Source organism: Macaca nemestrina, chromosome 1 (genome assembly GCF_043159975.1).
Source record: "Macaca nemestrina isolate mMacNem1 chromosome 1, mMacNem.hap1, whole genome shotgun sequence".
Classification (NCBI taxonomy): domain Eukaryota; kingdom Metazoa; phylum Chordata; class Mammalia; order Primates; family Cercopithecidae; genus Macaca; species Macaca nemestrina.
This window is the reverse complement of record NC_092125.1, coordinates 64,731,696-64,752,959: the sequence shown is the minus strand read 5'-3', so window position 1 is coordinate 64,752,959 and position 21,264 is coordinate 64,731,696. Positions and strand designations below refer to the sequence as shown.

Sequence of the window (21,264 nt, the reverse complement as noted above, 5' to 3'; positions counted from 1 at the left end):
ACTCTTGACCTCAGGTGATCCACCTGCCTCAGCTTCCCAAAGTGCTGGGATTACAGGCGTGAGCCACCATGCCTGGCTTAAAGCCTAAGTTCTTTCTACTAACTCTGGGTAGCCCAGCCTCCAGTTTGTCCTCACTTCAAACCAGCCTTCACATCTCTGCCTGAGTCAGCTTTCTTAAACAAATATGATCACATCACTCCCTTCTAAAAAACTTTGTATGCCTCTTCAATGCCTTCAGAATTAACTCCTAAGCTCAATAAACAAGACCCTCCCAGCCTGACCCTGGCCTTACCCCAGCCTTCCCTGCAGGCTCTCTCTGGCAGCTCCTACACCCACGTTGCAGGCAGCAGCGGTCCTGGTCTCCTTGCAGTTCCCCAGATTCTCCTTGCATGTTCACCCACATATGCTTCCACCTGGGCTATCCCCTTGCCTAGGATGCCCTCCCACGCCTAAGCCCACCTGACCTCAGAGGCTCACTGGCCCAGCCCAGGGGTCCTGCGAGACCTGTCCCTAAATTAGCATTTTAAACATTGCTAATGTAGCACTTTCCAATTGTGTTTATATTTCTGGTTAATGTCTGCAGCTTGGCTAATTTTTTCTAATGTCTGAACCTCCTGCCAAACTGAGCTGCATGAGCCAGAAGCCTTGCCTTTTTCATCCTCAGGGCCTGCATATAGTAAGTGCTCATTTAGGCAAATGTATTCCATGGCCTATGGCATGTTACTTCTAGACATGTTAACTTCTAGAATTGAGCCCCTTTATGTGAAGAACCCCATAGGAGGTACTGAGAAGAAATGTTATGAGGAAGAGAGAGGAGCACAGACTGAACAGACACATTCTCTCTCGTGAAAGAATTTTAAACGCTTGAAATACACCCAGAAAGTAGCTCTCAGTGTGAAAATTTCAGAAATATACACATCAGCCTTGAGGTGTAGGCGTAAGTGGTCAGTCCCGAAGTTGAGTTTGAGCTGGGTGGAATGGCATTGTGAGACAACGGGGACTGGTGGAGGGCCAGCTGCGGAGCCAGGTCATGCTCCGCTGAGGAGTGTGTGCTTTTTGGATTGTAGAAGAGTATCAGCTCCCTCGAAAACACATCCAAGGTCTAGAAAAGGCCCCCAAACCTGGCAAGAAGAAGTGACAGACTCTTTTGTCTCACGTGGTGGATCCATTGGAAATCCAAGCTCTGGGCTGGTAATTTTTATGAGCATTTTCAGCTTTTGCAAATACAAAATATAATTCTTTACAAAAATAAATTTTTATTCTAATCTAAATATGACTTCCCTCTGTTTCCTCCACTTAGCTAAAATGTTGTACTAATTTTTGAAGTTGGGAGTATTCTAAATGGACAGAAGAGGCCATGGTGGCTGCCTTTCTGCCCACGTGGTTTCAATGATTTCATTCCTTCCCTGCTTTCCAGGCAGGCCAACCCATTCAGAGTTCTGACAGGTGGAGCCTTCCGCTTTTTAAACTCCTACCAAATATCCTACTGCCTAATTAACTTCCTAGCCCCAAAATAGTTCCTTCTCATCTCAAAGGGTTAGTCACCTAGAAAAGAGAACCCAGCTATTCTCTGTCATCAATCAAAGCAACAGAAGAAAGAATTGACCCTAAATTGCAGCAGAATTTAGGCTAGATAGAAATCAGAAACAGTACAGGCATATCAGGACATGGGTTTCTATAGGACAGTGATTCTTCCTCAACTTTAGGACACTGCCATTAACTGGTAAATTTGTGATGTAACTCTAGATGACAGCTTTGTTACAGTGAAGAGTCTTATCCAACACATGCCCTCTTCAGCTCCAACTTCTTAACGTGGAGGTCATGGAAGGGGTCTTTAATAGGTCTTTAGAGGATCCATGAACTCCCTGAAATGGTGCACAGATTTTGTACGATCATTTTCCTGAGAGAGGGACCATGCTCTTGTCAAATTCCCAAAGGGATCACTTGAGGCCAGAAAGGTATAGAACCACTGCGCTGGTCCCTGCTCAGTTTATGGAATCATTTCTCTGACCGGATCTCTGCTTGTACAATAGGAGGGAGAACTGGGCTAAATTCCTTGAGTTCTTGGGTTTTACCATTAAGAGACAGTTGCACTTCAGTTTACTTGTTTCTTTCTCTTCTCGGTTTTTCTCCAATTAAGAAGGCTTAAAAATATCCACAGTATCCACAAATTGCCCATTTGAGGCTTGAAAAGGAAAAAAGGAATGGGTTTGAAAATGTGTGTGTGACGCCTCCTACCGTCTGTTATCAGGCCCGGAATAGGCCTTTATACTCATAAGTAAACTCCTTAATTTCACTAATCCTATCTCTACCGGCATGAGCATATGGAACTAGGAAAGGGATTTCCAGAAATTGAGCCTAAACAGGATCCTGTTAAAGCCTTTGGCCTGCCAGAGTCTGATGGAGGGATTATGATCTGTATAGTAGTAATGAACTATGGTCCTTATGTGAATACAAGTAAAATATAGCACTGTGCAAAGTTCTTTCACAAAGTTAATTTGTTTTGCACGATCTTGGAGAGAGTGGAGGCTAAGAAAGGTCATGTCCTGCCTTGTTGATCTCTGCTGAAGACACAAAGCCAGTAAGTGGTAGGGCTGGGTCTAAAATGAACATCTACCCTTGATTGTGGTTTGACCCACAGTTCTGCCATGACCCAGTGCTGTCCAGACCTGTGCATTGAGTGTTTTTCCAGTAACAGTGACACATTTGCACTGAGTCATCTTCCCTCTCCCCCTGTGAACGGCATAGGGACATGTTCAAAGGCAGAGTAGAGTCAGACTCTGTAACAGGTTCTTTTTCCTATGTGCTAAGTCAGATAATCTGTATCAATGTCAAACATACAACTTTGAATTTATTAACCCATGCCATAACCATATGAGTTTCAGTGAAAAGCAGAAACTGCTTCATTTTTAGACTTTGGCAAAATCATTGAAAGATACGTTTCGTGGAGGTCTAGGTGAACAGAAATGTTACAGATGTGCCCCATTCTTGGGCAATTTTAAGGATGCTTGTTGGATATTCATTCATTCTTTGGGCCCTATTTATTGCATTCTATGTGATCAATACTGGAAGGCAGGCAAGAATTTCTTTGTAATAACTTTAGTGTGGTTATTTCCATGATTACTGAGATGTTCCTTTGATGAAAGTCAGAGAACTCAAGTGAAAGGACTGTTTTGGTCATTTCATCTAGCCCCCTTCCTCCAGGTGAAGTGATCTTAAACTTTTAAAGATCTATTCGTTTCGACCTTATTTTAAAATAATTCTAGATGTAGAAGAATGGTGGCTCAGCTCAGTAGCCTGTCCTGGTGTCAAATCACCCTTAGCTCCAGAAGGCCCTCCTCTTTCCCAAACATCAGCATCTCCGCCTGCAATCAGGCTCCTTGACTCTCCTGCTCCCCGGAGATGGAACAGCTGGTCACCCAGGCAGCGCCCTCTCGCCTACGCATTTGGACAATTTTCTCCAAATTATTTGAACAATAGCCTTCATTCCTCTGCTCACTGGCAAAAGAAAATCTGACTCCACCAGGAAGCATGTGATCATGTCCGTTCTCACCCTCTCTCCCCTACTCCCAATGTAAGATGGTGAAGTTCAAGGGAGACATTTCTAACATGAGTCATTTTTGCAACAGGCTTTTATTACTTTTTTTAGAACCCATATAAGAAAGACATTTAAAAAGAAAATATCCTGGAAACAAACACTTACACGCTGAGCAACACAACCAGAGAAGGCACTACCAGCAGTTACTCCCACCTCTGGGAGGGAAGGGGTACTCGATACTATACTTTTTTCAGAGGTTTAGACCTCAGCATAGGCTGGGTCTAACTGTGCTTTAGTAAAGTCTGAATTGTCCAATAATTTTCTCATTTCATAAACACCCTTATCTCTTTATATATAGCTATATGCCTTTATGTGTATATATACGTGACTTTTTTTTTTTCCTTCTCAAAAATAAAATAGCCATCCCCATAGAGGGAGGTTCTCAGCAGCATTCACAGCGGTTGCAGCAGGAGCCATGCCTTCTATTAATGTTAGAGACATGCAGGACGAAGGAAAATGACTCTCTACCTGCTCCTTTTAATATACAGCAGGGAGAGAGTTTTTAAAGGGAGGGAAGTGATAAGGCTGAGCATGAGATGGCTAACCAGGGTTTTTGTGGTTTACAAAAATCTTAGAGTTGCGAGCTCGTGTTGCCTTTGCAGCTCTGGAGACTATGCACAGTTTATACGACGAGGGGTCAGCATTCCTTCTGGGATCAGGGGCAGTATGGACTCAGCCTGGGTCAGGGAGGGAACTTCTGAAGCTACATGAACAAGCTTGGGCTTGAACCAACCCAAGAGGGACTTGGGAAGGCAGAGGATAGCAAAGAAATGGTTTCTCAGAGGCTGGATTGGAAAACCAGCCCTGCTTTGAAAATTACAAGTCCTTCTCCCTCTGCGTTGGAGTGTCTCTGCAGTCCTGGCTACTTGTTGGAATTGTTTGACTAATTTATTTTAGGATTCAGCCTAAACAAGAAGCCAGTGCAAATGTAGAGTCAGGAATCTGATCCTCCCTGTCAATGTGGTCTGGTATCACTGATTGGAGTCAAAACTCAGGCACCCAGATGGGAGGGAGGTCTGTGACCCTCAACCCATACTGAATGCGGCTCTCCTGGCCTTGTCTCCCACACCACCACCATTGTCCACTTCCTGGCAGAAGGAGCCAGCAGCAGAGCTGCAGGCAAAGTTGCCCTGCTTCTATTTCTCTCTGAAAACAAAAAGGCACTGAGGTCAATGAGGAGGCCAGGCCCACTGGCTCTCTGAGCACAGTGCTGGGGCTGGCCCATGCTTCAAAACAGAAAGGACTCCAAGTTGGCCGAATTGGAGGCTCCCCTCTCTGTAATCAAGGCAACTCCTTGGGCAGCACCTGGAGATCCCAGAGTCCCAGTGGGAGGAGGGAGGCAGTGCTGGAGGCCGATGGGGAACCCAAGCAGCCCAGGCCCTCCTCTGCTCTCTAGCTGGGGAAGGCTGAAGACAGCTTGGACACGTTTCTCTGCATCTCTTTTTGGCTTTCTGTTACTGTCTGATTTCCATACTTAGCAGGAGACTTTTTAAATGGTCAATGGCTGGCTTCCCTTTGGGGAAACACATGAGGATGATGACAACATTAAATTCAAATTTGTAACTTAAAAACAAACAGTTTGTTGGCAAAGATGTGACTAAGTACCACACATACGCAGATATATGCCTTTGGGTTTCCATGTGAAATGTGGGCCAGGGCCAGAGCCAGGGCCAGGGCAGGCTGCAGCTTCTCTGGAGATCTCTGAGGCAGCCTCAGCTTTGGTGCTCCTTACCCCGAGCATCTGGGGCCAGTAGCTTTATAAACTTCCCTTAAGTGTGAACAACAGGCACCTTGGGGCCATGGGAACAGTCCTTTTATAAGCATTATCCTGCTTTCAGGGGCTTAGCTCAGACCTGCAAAAGGAATGTGCTACAACTTTTCACTCATAAATAAAGGTACTGTAGGTGGCAAATAAGAGAACTCAAAGAAGAATCAAAGCCAGAGAAAGAACACACAGCTCTAAAACCTTTCTTCCTTCCTTGGCCGGCTGGTGTGAGGTTCCAGTCTGGTGACAAGAGAGGCAACTATTTGGTTGGTGAAAGGCTTGCAGATCGAGAGAGGACATCGGCTGTTTGTTTCACATGAGTTCTGATCCTTGGCAGAGTCTGTGGTGGGGCACAGCCTGGGGGTGGGCACAGCTGAACCCCCGTGCAAACACTTGTCCATGAAAGAGACTTTTGCCACAGCTGGAACTGCTGGGCAGGCACAAATGCACCTGCCAGAGGTGTCCTGAGAAAAAGTGTCTGTTGCAAAATAATAATTAATAATACAAATAAATCTGAGTGCACCAGGAGGAGAGGAAGCAGGACCGGTTACCCAGGTTTGCCCTGGGATTCTCTTAAGGCCTCCTCCAGTTTCTGCCTAAACTTGTCATACTTCTTTTGCACTTGTTGGATTTTGTCCTGCTCCTCTTTTTCCAGGATTGTTAGGAAGTTCTGAAGTTCAGGGATGGAGAAGGCATCCCACTGTGAGGCGAGAGGGAGATTTGTGGGAAGAAACAAGAGGAGACAGGTTAGAAGTTGACACGACCCAAGGGGCCCTGCTGCCTTCTCCTTTCCCGTTCACATCTGTGATTCACACACAGTTCGCTACTGAACACACTGAATCAGGGAAGCTTGGGCTTTGCATGCCTGTCATAGCAGCAGCAAAATTCCAAATGCTGGCATCTCATGACCAAGAGTTGCCAGCCTGTGAACCATGTTTTTATTCTGAAACTCAATAATCTTAAGTTTCTGTGTAGCAGCTGAGATCTTGACAGTGATGCTGGAACCACCCAGGCTCCCAACATGCAGACCCTCAGAAAGCAGGTGGAGGAGTGGAACGTGGACTCGGGGTTGGGCCTGACTCCACCTCTCCCCAGTGGTGTGACTTCGAGCAAAGCTTCCCACCCTTCTCAGCCTGTTATCTGCTGGGAAATTGGGGTATCTACCTCCCATGACTGGCAGAGCAGATAATGAGAGCCTGATTGGCTTAGGCCTACCCCTAAAGGACCTGGCCTCTGAGGGCAGAAGGCAAGTTGGACTTCTGTCAGGCTGACCCGAGAGCAGAAGTCCTGTGGGGCCAACAATTGAGACTCCTACGCTCTTTGAGCACAAGAGAGTGCTAAGGTTTATCTGGTTTGGTCCTCACTGTGGATAAGTGAGAAACCTGGGTCCACACAGGGAAGGTGGTATAATCACAATCACAGAGCTTATTGCAGCAGAACTGGAGCTGGAACCCAGGTCTCCACACTCCAAAGCACCTGAGCTTTACACAGAGCCAGCAGCATTCAGATACAGTCCGTGGAATACTTTTTCCAAACATATTCTGCACAGATGCCAATAAAGAAAGCAGATGGGAGCAGAGCGGCCCTTGCTGAAATGGGGAGAAGGGACAGAGTCCTAGCTGCCGTAATCCCTAAATCTCCACAGTGACTCCCAAGACTGCTCCTTAAAACTCTAGGCCTCCACTGAACACAGTGTGACAAACACTGAGACTTTCCCCTGTTGGTCATTCTCAGGCCATGGGTGGCACCGGCCTTCTTTTACCCCAGTTTAAGCCACAAGACTGCACACTGGTTAGCTCCCCTTGGGGATGGAGGTCAGTATTCAAGAAAAGGGAGGACAAATGGCTCAAAAACGTCTATACCCAGTGGAGCCCAGAGATGGAGCTCCGTAGGCCTCAGGCCATTTTGAAGCAAAAACAGCCTGTGCCTGAGCACAGAGAGTTTCTTGGTCTCCCTCCTCCCTGAGTTTTCAGAAATAAAGCACGTGAAATCCTTTCTTTCCACAGGCCTTGCCACACACAGGCCCTAACATGCTACCCCAGGGTGCTCAGAGTCCTGGCTGAAACACTGACCCCCAGGGCCATCACCCACCCCTGCTCAATCTCTCAGCAGTCATCTTCCTGCCCCTGCTGCGTGGCTCCCACCTATGTGGGGTAGTTAGGACAATGCCCACCTGCACCCACCCAGGGTGCCCTAAGGGCTGGGTTTGCACAAGGGGTCCAGACCTACCTCCACCTCTCCAGTTTCATTCTCCTTTAGCACAAAGCTGAGGACTTCCGTGTCAGGCCCAGCAAGCAGGCGCAGGTAGAGGGGGCGGTCGGCAATGGAGAGTTTCTGGAAGAGCACTGCAAACCAAGAGAGGGGGCTGGGAGCTCATCCCAGAAAAGAAGGGCGGGGCCCAGGCTTTGGGGAAAGGATTGGAAACGTAGAGGTGGGTTACATACAAACGGAAGTAGACACAGGGGGGCTTTTTAATGAAATGAACATGACAGTCATGAACAGGGCAATAACCTTTTATGTTGGGTGTCTGCTCAGAGTTTAAAGCATGATTCCATTCACATCATCTCCTGAAAGATTAGGAACAGTGGGGCAGATCCCTCCCATTGCACAGATCAGGAAATGGGAGCCTAGGGTGCAGTTTTCCTGAAGTCACATGCAGAGTCAGGGACACAGTGACCTGCCCTGTCAAGCTCGCTGCTCTTTCCTCCCTGCCCAGATTCCACAGATCTGAACACCACATGGGCAGCTGGACCCCTGGTGCTCAGGAGAAGCCCACAGCTCCCACCCAAGGCCGGCAGGAGTTTTAGTGGGTGGGCTTGGACACAGGTAGGAAGGGAATGGTCTGGTTGGGTGCACTCTTTCTCCTACCTTGTCCGTCCTTGTGTATCCGCTTAAAAAGTGCAAACTTCTGGGGATTGTCCACAACCATGAACTTCTTGAGCAGCCCCTGGATGACCTCACTGACGGTGGTGGTGCTGCTGATGTGCAGCTGCTTGATGGCATCTAGGGGCAGGTAGAAGGATGTCCGCTTGTCCGTGGTGGCTGCCAGGTTCACCTCCTTGATGGCATCATAGATGGACTGGGGCCGGATCCCAGCAGGCACCGTCACAGGCCGCCGGAGTTTCAGATGCACTTTGATGAAACCCGTGTAGGTGCCGTCTTCACTCTGCCAGCGGGGGCATGTCATAAGGGGTCAGGGCCGTCCATCTTGCATGATCATATCTGCCACTCGGGACCATTGCCCCAGCACCACCCGCCTGTCTCCTTGAGTTCTTTCCTGCCTCTGCTGACCTGGGAGAGCTGGAGGAAGGAGCAGAGATCCCTTTCCCCATAGTGGGCTGGGAGAAGACCCTCAGGATCCAGCTACCAGAGAGGACCTGTGGGACTGCAGTGGCTTTCCCTCCCAGGAGGCTCAGGCCAGCTCCCCCAAACCTCCCGCAGCCAGTTGCCTTTGGTGGGTCCCCATTGTAAGAGGCGGGTGTGGGGTAGCCACTCTAGTTTGTACCCCTGAACCAGGCAGGAAGCAGGAAGGCTCTATAATGAGGGCTTTGGGGAACGAGCACACTAGATTTCCTCCTGCATCTCTTTACTAAGAAACAGCCTTTAAGACTTAATCCCAGGTCCATTTGTGACTGGATTTTCTGGTGCTCCATCTGGCTGAACCCCGAAGAGCCAGTTGATGACAGCCACCAGCAGGGGGCAGTGTTTTTCTACCTTCTCCCCTCCCTATTGAAGACAGCCTTTCCCAACCGGGTGCTAAGTTGGGTGCCCTCCTCTGTCTGACAGAGTATGTCCCTCTCTCACAGTCAAAGGGGTAGGAAGGGGAGCAGCTAAGTCCCATTGTCCTGGATCCCTGGGGGCCAAGCAATACCGGGCCCTTGGTCATTTGTATCATTTAATCACTTAGTTTACACTGAAGCTCAGAGAAGTTAAAAGAGCTTCCCAAAGTCACAAGCAATAAATGAAAGGGTCAGATCTATTTCCCTAAAGCACATGGAGGCCACTGAGGGCTCTGGCTATCAGCCTTCCAGACCCCTGAGGCCTCTGGAGGCCGGAGGAAAGGAAGGGACCTGCCAGGGAGTAGCCACAGAATTTAGTAGCCACAGAATTTAGAGCGAGGTCTGAGGTGCCAAACCCAAAGCGGGTGGTGGAGCAGGGACCAGGTTGAGGGCAGGTGGGCACTTACCAGCTTCATGCCCAGGCAGTTCTTCTCTCGCGTGTTGTAGCTGTCAATCTTCTGCTTGATCTCCTGCAGTGTGGGTGGGCGCTGTGTCTCCTCCACAGGTTTGCAGACATTCTGGGAGAGACACAGAAGTGGAAGTGGATGAGTAGTGGTTCTCAGCGTGAGAAAGGGAACAACCACGCCCTCCCCAAAGCCTCTCTAACCAAGAAGTGAGCACCAGCCCTGCGGAGTGGAACTAACTGCACGGACTCAGAGTGAGACAATGAGAGGTCAAATCGCAGCTGTGCCAGTGTCTAGCCAGCCCTCCTGGGGAAGTAACTCAGATTTCTCTAAGCCTCAGTCTCCTCCTCTGTGAAATGGGAACAATACCTACTGCACAGGCTTGTCTTGAGATAAGTGTGAAAGTGTCTGGCACTCAGGCACTGACTATGAATCTGGTGAACGAGCAGAGCCACATTTGCTTATGGAGGGCTGCTATGGAAAAGATGCTTCTTTGATGCTATGGGAGATGCAAAGAAATACAAGCCATGGACTGTCTCCTCAAGGAAGTAACAACACAGCTGGAGGGACAGGCATCTACCCGTGGTGCCAGTATATACTGCTGATCGGAAAGACAAGAATTCTCTTAGATCCCAAGGAGCAAGAACATATGGAGACCAGCTCAGGCCCCACATCACTTGCCACAGTGCTTTTCACATAGCAAGAAGTAAATATTTGTCAAATGAATGAGTGAACCGGCAGGGATGAAGGGCTGTAGCTGTCTACCATAACAGAGGAGATAAACCGCTACTGGGCACAGGGACACCTAGAATTTACTTAGCGAGGCCTCCTCTGTGCCAAGTACTTGGCATACATTCTCTCATTTGATTCTCACAAACCAGAAATCTGCAGGATAGTTTATTATCCCATCTTACAGGTGAGACTATTGAGACTAAGAGAAGTTTAGCAACTTGCCTCACACCCTACAGTCAGTATGTACAGAACGAAACAGAAATTCCAAGTCTGTCCCGTTGTGTTCCTCCTGCGAGACCATGTGTTCGTTCTTCTCATACGTTCCCAGATACCCTCCTCCGCCCACTCCCTGGGAAGGATAAGTGAAGAATGAAATTGAGGAGACTGAGGTCAATGGCCCTCACCTTGTAAAGAGAATACAGGGGTGAATTCTGGTGTTGAAACCACTGTCTCTCAGTCAGTTCTCTGGATCTCTCTCAAGTTCACTGTTACCCACCTCCCAATTTTATCTTCACACTGTCCCTGAATGGCTGGGAGTGCAGGAACTGGTTGGTCAGAACCCACCCAGAATTTGCCTGATGTTAGAAGTGTAGCAGACTTGGGGTGGATCAGGATTCTCCTTTGGCAAATGAGGAAACTGAGGCCCAGAGAGGGATGACTCTGACACCATCTGACACTGTCCTGTGGGTGTCTGGGTTTGGCTGGGGAATTTCACAGCTGCCGCGACATCACACCACCACCCCGTGGAACACAACGGGGCACCCGTGACTGAGCTTTGCCCTACCTTCCTCCCTTCAGCAAGCCATGTGGGAGGCACGCCATCCTGAACAACCTGCCATCACTTCCTTCTCCCACTTTCTAATCCCACAGAACCAATACAATGTCAGGCTCTAGCTGCCAAGAGGAGCTGGCATGGCTCCAGCCTCTCACCTCCAACCCCTCAGCACAGCTGGCTGACTTACTTCCTTCCTTCCTTCCTTCCTTCCTTCCTTCCTTCCTTCCTTCCTTCCTTCCTTCCTTCCTTCCTCCCCTCCCCTTTTCTTTGCTTTATTTTTCTTTGCTTTGCTTTCTTTTCTTTCTTTCTTTTCTTTTCTTTTCTCTTCTCTTCTTTTCTCTTCTTTTCGAGATGGAATCTCTCTCTGTCACCCAGGCTGGAATGCAGTGGCACGATCTTGGCTCACTGCAACCTCTGCCTCCCAGGTTCGATTCTCCTGCCTCAGCCTCCCAAGTAGCTGGGATTATAGGTGCATGCCACCATGCCCAGCTAATTTTTGTATTTTTAGTAGAGACGGGGTTTCACTATATTGGCCAGGCTGGTGTCGAACTCCTGACCTCAAGTGATCCACCCGCCTTGCCCTCCCAAAGTGCTGGCATTACAGGTGTGAGCCACCGTGCCCAGCTTCTGACATCCTCTTTCCATCATGGCATCGTTCCCTGGCCTGTCTGCTCCCGCTGTACTCTCCCCAAGGGGTCCTGACCTATTAATAACAGCCTGTGCTGGGTACTTTCACATACCTTCTCTCACATACTACATAGGTCATTCTTATTTCACAGATTACAAAACTGAGGCTCAGTTTAAGAAACATGCCTGTGGTTGGTTCACTGCTAGTAAGAGGCTAAGTAGGAACTGGAATCAAATCCATCTAAGGACCATGTTCTTCTCAATTCACATGTAGCCACCATGGGATGGCATCTTTTGCTGAGGGGGCCGGCCTGCCACGCCCATAATGATCACTGAAACTCCATGCTGCAGGGCTGGGATGAGCAGCTATTAAACCAAAGCCTGTAAGTTCCCTGATCTGTGAAATGTTCATCTAAGATGAGTCTAAGCAGTAGGTCAGGCCCCAGAGGCACCATGTCACCTGTGAAGGTGGGAAAGAAGGACTTCTAACTCGAGTTGAGATGCAGCCACCAGGATGCAGGGCCCAGCCTTCTCCCGCGTGCCTTCCCAGGTCTCTGGAACTGAACACTGATGCTGTTGCACACCACCCAAGGGCAAGCAGCCCTGGCCATCTCCACTTGCCAGAGGTGAGTAGCAAGTAGTGTGAGCCTCACAGACTCTCTTCATTCACTGTCAGTCCATTAACCCGGGACTCTCACAATGAAACCTCTCATTCCTCATCCCTTCCTTTGGGTAGCTCCCAGAGCTCCCTACCCTCAGTCTTTGCCAGCTGAGCACGTGTCTGTGGGACCAGATGTGCCTGACCCTGGCCCTACCCCTATCTCGCCTTCCCTTTGGGAGCTTCCAATTGGAAAGATCCCGTTGTCTGGTTACCATTATACACTCACTCTCTCTCTGATGCATGTAGGCTGTTGCTCCTCAGGAGGTAATAGCTTTCTCATACTTGTCTATAAAAAAGAATTAAGTGATGGAAAGAAAATTGTAGAAGCTCCGGAAAGATCTCCTCTCATAGTTTCCAACCAAGCTAGAGCCATTTCCCTGTAAGAAAAGGCAGCTGTGCTGTGGCTTTCAAAGGCTTGATTTTCAATACAGTGAGAAGCAAAGCTGTCTTAGTCTAGGGTTTCTTCTTCCTATTCCCCTTTTCTTCAGCAGATAGACCCACCTATCTCTCCCTTTCCCACCACAAACGCGGGGAAGTGACGAAAGTGGCCACAGGCACCTCTGCCTTCCAGGGCTGACGCAAAAGACGGCAGCCCAGACCTCACCATTCTGAGGCCTGGCCCTCTGGCTGGTGATGGGGAGCTCTGTCTGGGAGTGCCAGGAGCCCCGTGTGTAGCCAACACTACGAATGTCACAGCCATGGAATGTCAGCACCCAGGTCTGGGATGGCTGCTGCCCACAAAAACATCTGGCAGACAAGATGTGACCCAAGGACCAAATGAATCACCTCCTGAAGTAGGTCAGCCAGCCACAGCCACAAGGGCTCACGGATCCTTTTTCCACCCAAGAGATGGCGTATCATCTAGACCAGTCGTTCTTAAATTTGTCTGCACAGTGCGATCATCTGGGGGATCTTTAGAAACTTAGCTGCCTGGGCTTTATCCCTGGAGATTCTGATTTAATTGGTCTGGGATGCAGTCTGGGCATCATCAGAATTTTAAAAATCTCCCAGTTGATTTTAATTCGCAGCAACATTTGAAAAGAACTGAAATAGACAGACCCCTCACAACAATTCCAGACCTCAAGGGTATTCATCCACCTGCAGAATTAACACTTGGCGCCAAGAAACACACGAACACCCCAAAGGTTTACCTAACAGGCACTATCTGCCATGTGAGCGAGATCGATACTATAGCAATCGTCAGAGGATGAGACAAAGACTCTGATTTCTATTCACCTGCCAGATTCTTAAGCCTTCAAAGTGAAGGATCTGTCCACGGGTACAAAGCGAGAAACCAAGCAGACAGTTTTGTCTCTTGGGGTGGCCCAAGACAGAGACAGAATAGGGAACTCTGTTACGATTTAACAAATATAGACATTGGCATGTGAGGTGTCTCTCTTGGGGGGCTCACACATCTCAGTGCATCTGGCATGGAATTCATCTGCTCCGATTAAGCCGCTGGCATTGGTGGCAGATGGCTGAGCTGTTCCCAATGCACTTGGCATGTCCAGGGCACTGGTGAAAAATAGGTTTGTGCTCACATGTCCTACGCTGTGGAAAAGGGCGATGTCCTCTTTTAGCTCTGGAGGTGATTGGGGAACAGCCAAGTAAAGAGGCTGGGTGCTAGGGGTTCAGAGCGACCCCCCCCACACACCTCTCTGAGTGATTCTCTAATGCTTCCATTTAAATATTCTTAACAAAATAAGGAGGACCATACCCCTGTCGTCTGGGGTCTAACTCAGAGCAGTATTTCCCTAAGCTGTTTTTCTTTATTTTATCACTAAAGCAACAGCACCAAAACCCTACTTCTGCATTCTAATCAATGACATAAGTAATCTTAATTTTGGTGAGTGGGAGTGACCTAATGAGAGGCTCTGAGTGAGTCACATGACTTCTGGTATTCCCAGGTGGGCACGGGGCACCCAGGAATGCTGCAGCAATGAGAGGGGGTTCCCCAGGATGAGGGTGGGCTGAGGAGGACGTGTGTCCCACCCGCGGTGCTGCAGCTATTATATACATTCCTGCCTACTTTTTCTTAACCAAAATCACAAACCTCATTTTTGTTAAAAATTTCACTCTCCCTCTTTTTAAATTTGTCAGTCTTTCCTCCTCCTGGCCCACGATTTGAATCATCTCACGCCTGTCTGCCCATCAGAAGTCGCTTCATTTGTCAAGCCTTTCCTGATCACTCCAGCCCTGAATGATGACGACGATGATGATGATGATGATGACTCACTACAGCTAATATGTACCATGCATTATTCTACTCACTTAGCATGTATTAGCTCATTTCTTCATCAAAGCAAATGTATCACAAAAAAATACTATTATGATGCTCATTTTACCATCAAGGAAAGTGAGCCACAGTGAGGTTAAAGCTAACCTACGTCTAAAGGCAACACTGTACTATTTGGCACTTAAGTGTGCATCTACTTACACACACACACTTACTTTTTTTTTTGAGATGTCTCGCTCTGTCACCCAGGCGAGAGTGCACTGGTGCAATCACAGCTCACTGCAGCCTTGACCTCCTAGGCTCAAGCGATCCTCCTGCCTCAGCCTCCCATGTAGCTGGGACTACAAGCATGCGCCACACTGCTGGCTAATTTTTTTATTTTTTGTAGAAATGAGGTGCCTTGCTATGTTGCCCAGGCTGGTCTCAAACTCCTGGCCTCAAGCAATACTCTCACTTCAGCCTCACAAAGTGGCAGGATTATAGGGGAGAGCCACTGCGCCTGGCTACTTACATTAACCTCCAAGTAGACTCATCCGTCTCAGGTCTTCTTTCCAACTAGACTAAAGCTCTTTAATGACTTACATCATACTTCAATTTGTTCTCTGTGCCTGGTGGCTCTGAGCATGAGGCAAATAGGAAATACTTGCTCAAGAACCTTCCATGATCCACTATTGCCTACAGTGGACAAAAAAGGTCTTAATTTCTCTTAGGAATTACAGTGCAGTGAGCCTTGGATTTCCATTTAGACTGAATTCTGTGAGAGAAGCACCCATGCCTGTCTTGCCCTCTATGGCGTCCCAGATCCCAGTACCAGCTTGACCCATAGTAGAGGTTCAGTACCTGCAGGATGAACACAAGTGTGTGTTTGGCTTCTAACTCCCATGACTAACGACGTGATCTTGAGAAAGTCAGATAATCTCTAAGCCTCAGTTTCTCCGTCTATAAATTTGGGATAAAAATCCCTTATTGTCTCACAGGATTTATATGAAGGTAAAAATCAAATGAGATAATGGGTACAAAAGTGTTTTGAAAATCACCAGACCTATCCAAAGGCATGTATGGTGACTATCATCCCAGGAAAAACAAAGCTCTACCCCTCTGAGCCAATTTCAGTTTTCATTTTCCTTGAGTCCTTCTTCTGACTGGCCACAAGCCCATAGAGTTTTTTCATTCCTTTCTCTGCACCAGTGGTTGGCAAACTTTTTCTGTAAAGGGCCAGGCAGTAAATACATTAGGTTTTGCAGGCCATGCAGTCTGTTGCCACTATTCAACTCTACTATTGTAGCACAAAAGCGGCTGCTGGATGAGTGACTGGGTTCCAGTAAAACTTTATTTACTGGGCATGGTGGCTCACACCTATAATCCCAGCACTTTGAGAGGCCAAGGCAGGATGATTGCTTGAGCCCAGGAGTTCGAGACCAATCGGGCAACATAGTGAGACCTTGTCTCTACAAAAAAATGCAAAAATTAGCTGGGCGTGGTGAAGTGCACCTGTGCACCTGTAGTCCCAGCTACTCAGGAGGCTGAGGTGAGAGAATGACCTGAGCCCCTACTAGGAGTTCAAGGCTGCAGTGAGCCATGATTGTGCCACTGCACTCCAGCCTGGGTGACAGAGCAAGACCCTGTCTCAAAGACAAAACCAACTTTATTTATGGAACCTGGCCATGGGCAGCAGTTGGCTCTACACTGTTGTTTGTGCAGAGTCCCCTGCCTAGAATACTATTAGCCCTAGTTTTGTCTTCTCTGTGTAGTTTCCCAATGCAGTTTCTCCAGTCTATAGCCATCTCTCCATCCTCTCTCTTAATATACCAGATCCCTGGCATTTTGATTCCCACATGGAGAAAGGTAATCACAGTTTTGTCCTGGTCTCTTTCTTTCTCTTTAATCATACTTCCTATGTTTCCTGTGTATTTCCTCACACCACCAGTTAATGGGCCTTTGTAACTTCACTCTCATTTCATGGACACTTTTCACAAGTAGACAAAGGCTTGGGCACTTCCGTGGATTTTGCTTACTTTCCTCCATTCTGCCATGAGGAGGCAACAAAGCTGGCTGGGGTAGGAATGCAGGTAGACGGCTAGGCTCACTCCCTGGTTCTGTGACTCACTCCCAAACACCAGCCCCATGGCCTCAAAGCCTCAGATTCCCATTGCAGCAAAAGTACAAATTACCATCGTCACAGATCTCTGCAGCTGCTGGCTAATGTTAAATCCATACTGCAAAAGCCTATAGAGGTGATTTCAGAGCCTGTATGGCTACAGTTGGCATCTAATTATATGCTGCCTTTTATTGTTTAATAAATAAAATTATTGTTTAATGATTGTTTCACATGTTAATCCCATGTCCCCATTGAGATGCTCTCTGGAGGGAGACAGATATTAGTTTGGTGCCTAAGCTTTTTGGCACCCCGCTTGGCTGAAACCTGGGCCGAACTTTAAGTAGGTGTCAGATAAATACCTGTTGATTGGGTGGCAGGGGAGGGCAAGACAGCCTGGGGAGTCTCAGGCCAGAGCCCACCCCAGACCCTTAGGTCCAGAAGCACCTCACACTCAGCTGCACCCTGAGGGTCTGATGCCAAGAACACACATGAGGCTTTGGACTTTGGCTTTAGCCCTATGGCTCAGCCCTTGGCAGCTGGCTGATGAGAACAAATGCAAGACCATCAAATGACCTGTGACCTCTGGGGAGTTACTTCCCCTCTCAGGGCCCCAGTTTTCTTATCTGTGAAATCATGAAGTGATACTGGAGAAGCTCTAAGGGCCCCTTCGCAGGACTAAGATTTTACACATAAGATAGGGTGTGTTTTTTTTCATCATTGCTTCCTCTTCTATTTCAGAGAATTGGGTGTGGAGATGGGGGCCTCTTGGAGGCTAGCTAGCATGGCTGAATGGCAGCAGGAATAACCAATCTAAAGGAGCACGAAGAACATTTCTAACCATCATGACTTTACTTTTTCACTGCTCACCACTTTTCTCTGTTGTCAGCAAGACTCTATCTTAGCCAAGCCCAAGCCAGTCTACGCATTCTTAACACACAACTCAAGAAAACAAAACAAAAAATACCCCGGAAGCCATTCACCATGAGCCTTTGCCACATTTCCTCTTTCTCAGCTCTTAGCAAATCTGTTAGCAGCAATTCTTTTGCCCTTGGAAGGAAGCCATCTCCAGGCTTAAGTCAGGGAGGAAAGCCTTAGGCCCCTCCTACAGGAAAATGTCTGTCTTCAGCTGCCTTCCAGACCCCAAACACCCGGTGCTTCTGTCGGGCCTGCCCTAGATGGGAACCTCTGCAGGCAAGGGGCAGACACCCATCTATCTGGGCTGGATTTGGAATACCCTGCTCAATGTCCAAACCACATTCAAAGGTGAGGTCAGGAGTTCAAGACCAGTCTGGGCAACATAATGAAACCCTGCCTCTTCTAATAAATAAATAAATAAATAAATAAATAAATAAATAAATAAATAAGCAAGCAGGGCATGGTGGCATGCGCCTATAATCCCAGCTACTCGGGAGGCTGAGGCAGGAGAATCACTCAAACCTGGGAGGCAGAGGTTGCAGTGAGCCAAGATCGTGCCATTGCACTCCAGCCTGGGTGACAGAGCAAGACTCTGTCTCAAAAAAAAAAAAGTTGTTGGTCCCTCTGTGATGGTCTCAACCAAATGAGAAAGAGGAATCCTTATGGGGCCTCGCTGCACGGCTCCCTCCCAGGTCTTCAAAGGCCTGTGTTCTGAAATGGACTCCACGGACCCACCCACGGCAATGAAAGGGTTGATTTCCACAGGTCCCTCTATGGCACTGTCCATTGTCCCAAAAATAAAAGGGTTGGGAACTCCTTAACTGTGTTCTCTAATAGGTTATTTGCAGCAGAGCATGTGGAATTTGAGCAGCTCTGGTAGGATGTATTAACAGAGCAGAGGGAAAAAAGAGGTGGGGAGTGGAGGTTGAGAATGGAAAGAGACTCATGTCCCCAAAGACAAAAACGTAGAGCAGATGGTCAATGTCAACAGTCTGCCAGTAGTAACTGAATGAACTGCCTATGGGTGAGGATCGTGAAAGGCACCTTGGGAGATGATGCAGATGGGGTTTGACCCTGTCCTTGGGGGTCTGCAGGTGACCTGAGAAGGGAAGACAGAGGTGCATGCGCTGTGGCACACCAGAGCAAGTACAGTGCGATCTGGGACAAAAAGCCTCAGGCAGCCCAGATCAGGCCACTCCAGCAGACTCCCCCCATTGCCAGCATGCCCCAGAGCCTGGGCACAGGGTCCCCTGCTCTTTGAGGTGACCATCTCAGTCTCTGCACAGCTCAGCTAGAGTGGGTCAGCAGCTCAGCTAGAGTGGGTCACACCAGGGAACAGTAGCTCCCTTACAGGGACCTAGGTTCAAGCCCGGCAGGGCCTCATTATAATGTTAAAAATCGCCAGTAGCCAGGCACTGCCCTGAAGGGTTCAAGGTCCTGATCTCATTGAATCCCTTAAATAACAAGAAAGATGCTGTTACTCTTCACCATTAGGCCGTGCTGCCTTGCATGCTGGGCCACAAGTGGCCTGTGCTGGCCATGCCCTTGGTCTTCTGTAAACTTGATCAAGTTCACCTCACTAAGACTCAGATTTCTATTTTGTTTTTTTAAGAGATGGGGCTCTCACTATATTGCCCAGGCTGGTCTCAAACTCCTGGCCTCAAGTGATCCTCCTGCTTTGACCTCCCAAAGTGCTGGAATTACAGGCGTGAGCCACTGTGCTTGGCTACTCATATTAACCTCCAAGTAGACCATCCATCTCGGGTCTTCTTCCCAACTAGACTAAAGCTCTTTGATGACTTACATCCACTGCTACTTCTTCTCTATGCCTGGTGGCTCTGAGCATGAGGCAAATAGGAAATACTTGCTCAAGAACCTTCAATGGTTCTTGAGGTCTTAATTTCTCCTAGGAATTACGGTGCAGTGAGCCTTGGATTTCCATTTAGACTGAGTTCTGTGAGAGAAACACCCATGCCTGTCTTGCTCTCTATGGCGTCCCAGATCCTAGTGCTAGCTTGACATATAGCAGAGCTTCAGTAAATACCTGCAGGATGAACACGAGAGTGTGTTTGGCTTCTGACTCCTATTACTAGCTATGTGATCTTGAGAAAGTCAGAAAATCTCTATGCCTCAGTTTCTTCATCTATAAATTTGGGATAAAAATCCTTTATTGCCTCACAGGATTGATGTGAAGGTAAAAATCAAGCAATCCTCCCACCTTGGCTTCCAAAAGTGCTGGGATTACAGGCATGAGCCACCACACCTAGCCTGATTTCTTTGTGAAATGCAGTTTATACATTTGTTGTGAAGATGAAATGAGATCTCAGGCCTGAATGTGCTTAGCACAATGTAAGGACACAGTAAGCACTCCATAAATGTTAGGTAGCATGTCATCATCCAAATCATCATCATCACCATCATCATCATCATTATCATCATCATCTTCAGTAGTCATTTGTCCAAATTTGTCCATTATCATCTTCAGTAGTCATTTGACCGAAGCTTGGTCAGTGGGGACCCAATATGGGACCTTGATCCCTGACAGACCCTTCAGCCAAGGCCACATTATGACTTTCATGGGTCCTAAGAACTTTTGTCTTTGGGGCCAAGGGCCCCTTCCTCCATTAAAAAAAAAAAAAAAAAAAACCACTGAAAATTTTAATCTATGATTGCATTGGTATAAAGACAAATACATCAATATCCTATATTAAAACTTTCCTCAACCTAAATGTTCATTTTTTTCTCACGATTTTAAAGAAATTAAAACATTTTTGTGCACCTCTAAAGTCAAGTGCACCTCTGGCACTCTGCCTGCTGTGCCTCATGGAGAAGTTGACCATGCTTTCCAGCTGTTCAGTCCCAGGTAGGGCGACTGTCCCAGTGTGTTGAGGCTGAGAGTTTTCTTGGGATACAGGGCTCTCAGTGCTAAAACCAGGACAGTCCTGGGCAACTAGTGCATTTGGTTACCCTAGCCCCAGGTCTAGACAGACTCCCTTCCTCCCTGCTGCATCCCAGGGGCACCATGTGCTCTTCTGTTCTCTGTAACGTTGTGCCCATGTACTCGATTCTGGAGGTTTTTCTGATATCCACAGCCACTCCAAGGCCAGGCTGTGGCCTAGGACACAACTGTGTGGGCTGTCTCGGAAGAAGCTCCCTCAAGGCAGGGTCTTTGGCTTGTTCACGGAGGCGGCTCCCAGAACAGTGTCAGGCACACAATAGGGGTTCATTAAACGTTTGCTTCATGTATTGGAGAAAATACAAAGAAGCAGTAACACGCATGCACCCCAAACCCCAAAATAAATGTAATTGAAAGGTTCCAGAATTTTATAAAGGTCTTATAGTATTTCTGGTCCATGGACCCATTTACTTCTGTGACTATTGAACACCAGATGAGAATTCTGCCCTCTGCCTCTGGGAATAGATGACCCAAATCCTTTCCATTTCTGTTCTCCCCTGCTCCAGATCTTCATGAAGCCCCCTTTTCAGCTCAGATGTCTAAAGTTTGAACCAGACAGAATAGGGCAACACTCAATCTTCTGAGATGGCCACAGGAATTTTCCCTTGGGACATCTTCCTATGCCCTCAAGAGTTTCTAGAAAGTCTTTCTTTGGGTGTTTTCCTCCTTGGATTTCCGGCTAGGTCCCTGTCCACTTGCCCAGCCTCACCTAGGTCAG

The 21,264-nt window shown here is 47.9% G+C and overlaps 2 protein-coding genes across 6 annotated transcripts in view; one reads left to right on the top strand and one right to left on the bottom strand.

Annotated features, from left to right (window-relative positions):
- LOC105484845 (eukaryotic translation initiation factor 2D) overlaps positions 1-14,611 on the top strand; it is a 34,015-nt gene extending 19,404 nt beyond the window's left edge. For 3 of the 4 annotated variants that reach the window (XM_011746893.3, XM_011746892.2, XM_024793801.2), the window contains one exon: positions 1,068-14,611. In XM_011746893.3, coding sequence (XP_011745195.2) covers positions 1,068-1,138 — 71 coding nt within the window. In that variant the 3' untranslated portion in view covers positions 1,139-14,611. The remainder of the gene's footprint in view (positions 1-1,067) is intronic. The other variant, XR_011613336.1, reaches the window with a different exon arrangement.
- LOC105484844 (Ras association domain family member 5) overlaps positions 3,615-21,264 on the bottom strand; it is a 79,032-nt gene continuing 61,382 nt past the window's right edge. For both annotated transcript variants that reach the window (XM_011746889.2, XM_011746890.3), the window contains 4 exons: positions 9,550-9,660; positions 8,232-8,529; positions 7,593-7,708; positions 3,615-6,063 (listed from right to left, as the gene is read on the bottom strand). In XM_011746889.2, coding sequence (XP_011745191.1) covers positions 5,911-6,063; positions 7,593-7,708; positions 8,232-8,529; positions 9,550-9,660 — 678 coding nt within the window. In that variant the 3' untranslated portion in view covers positions 3,615-5,910. The remainder of the gene's footprint in view (positions 6,064-7,592; positions 7,709-8,231; positions 8,530-9,549; positions 9,661-21,264) is intronic.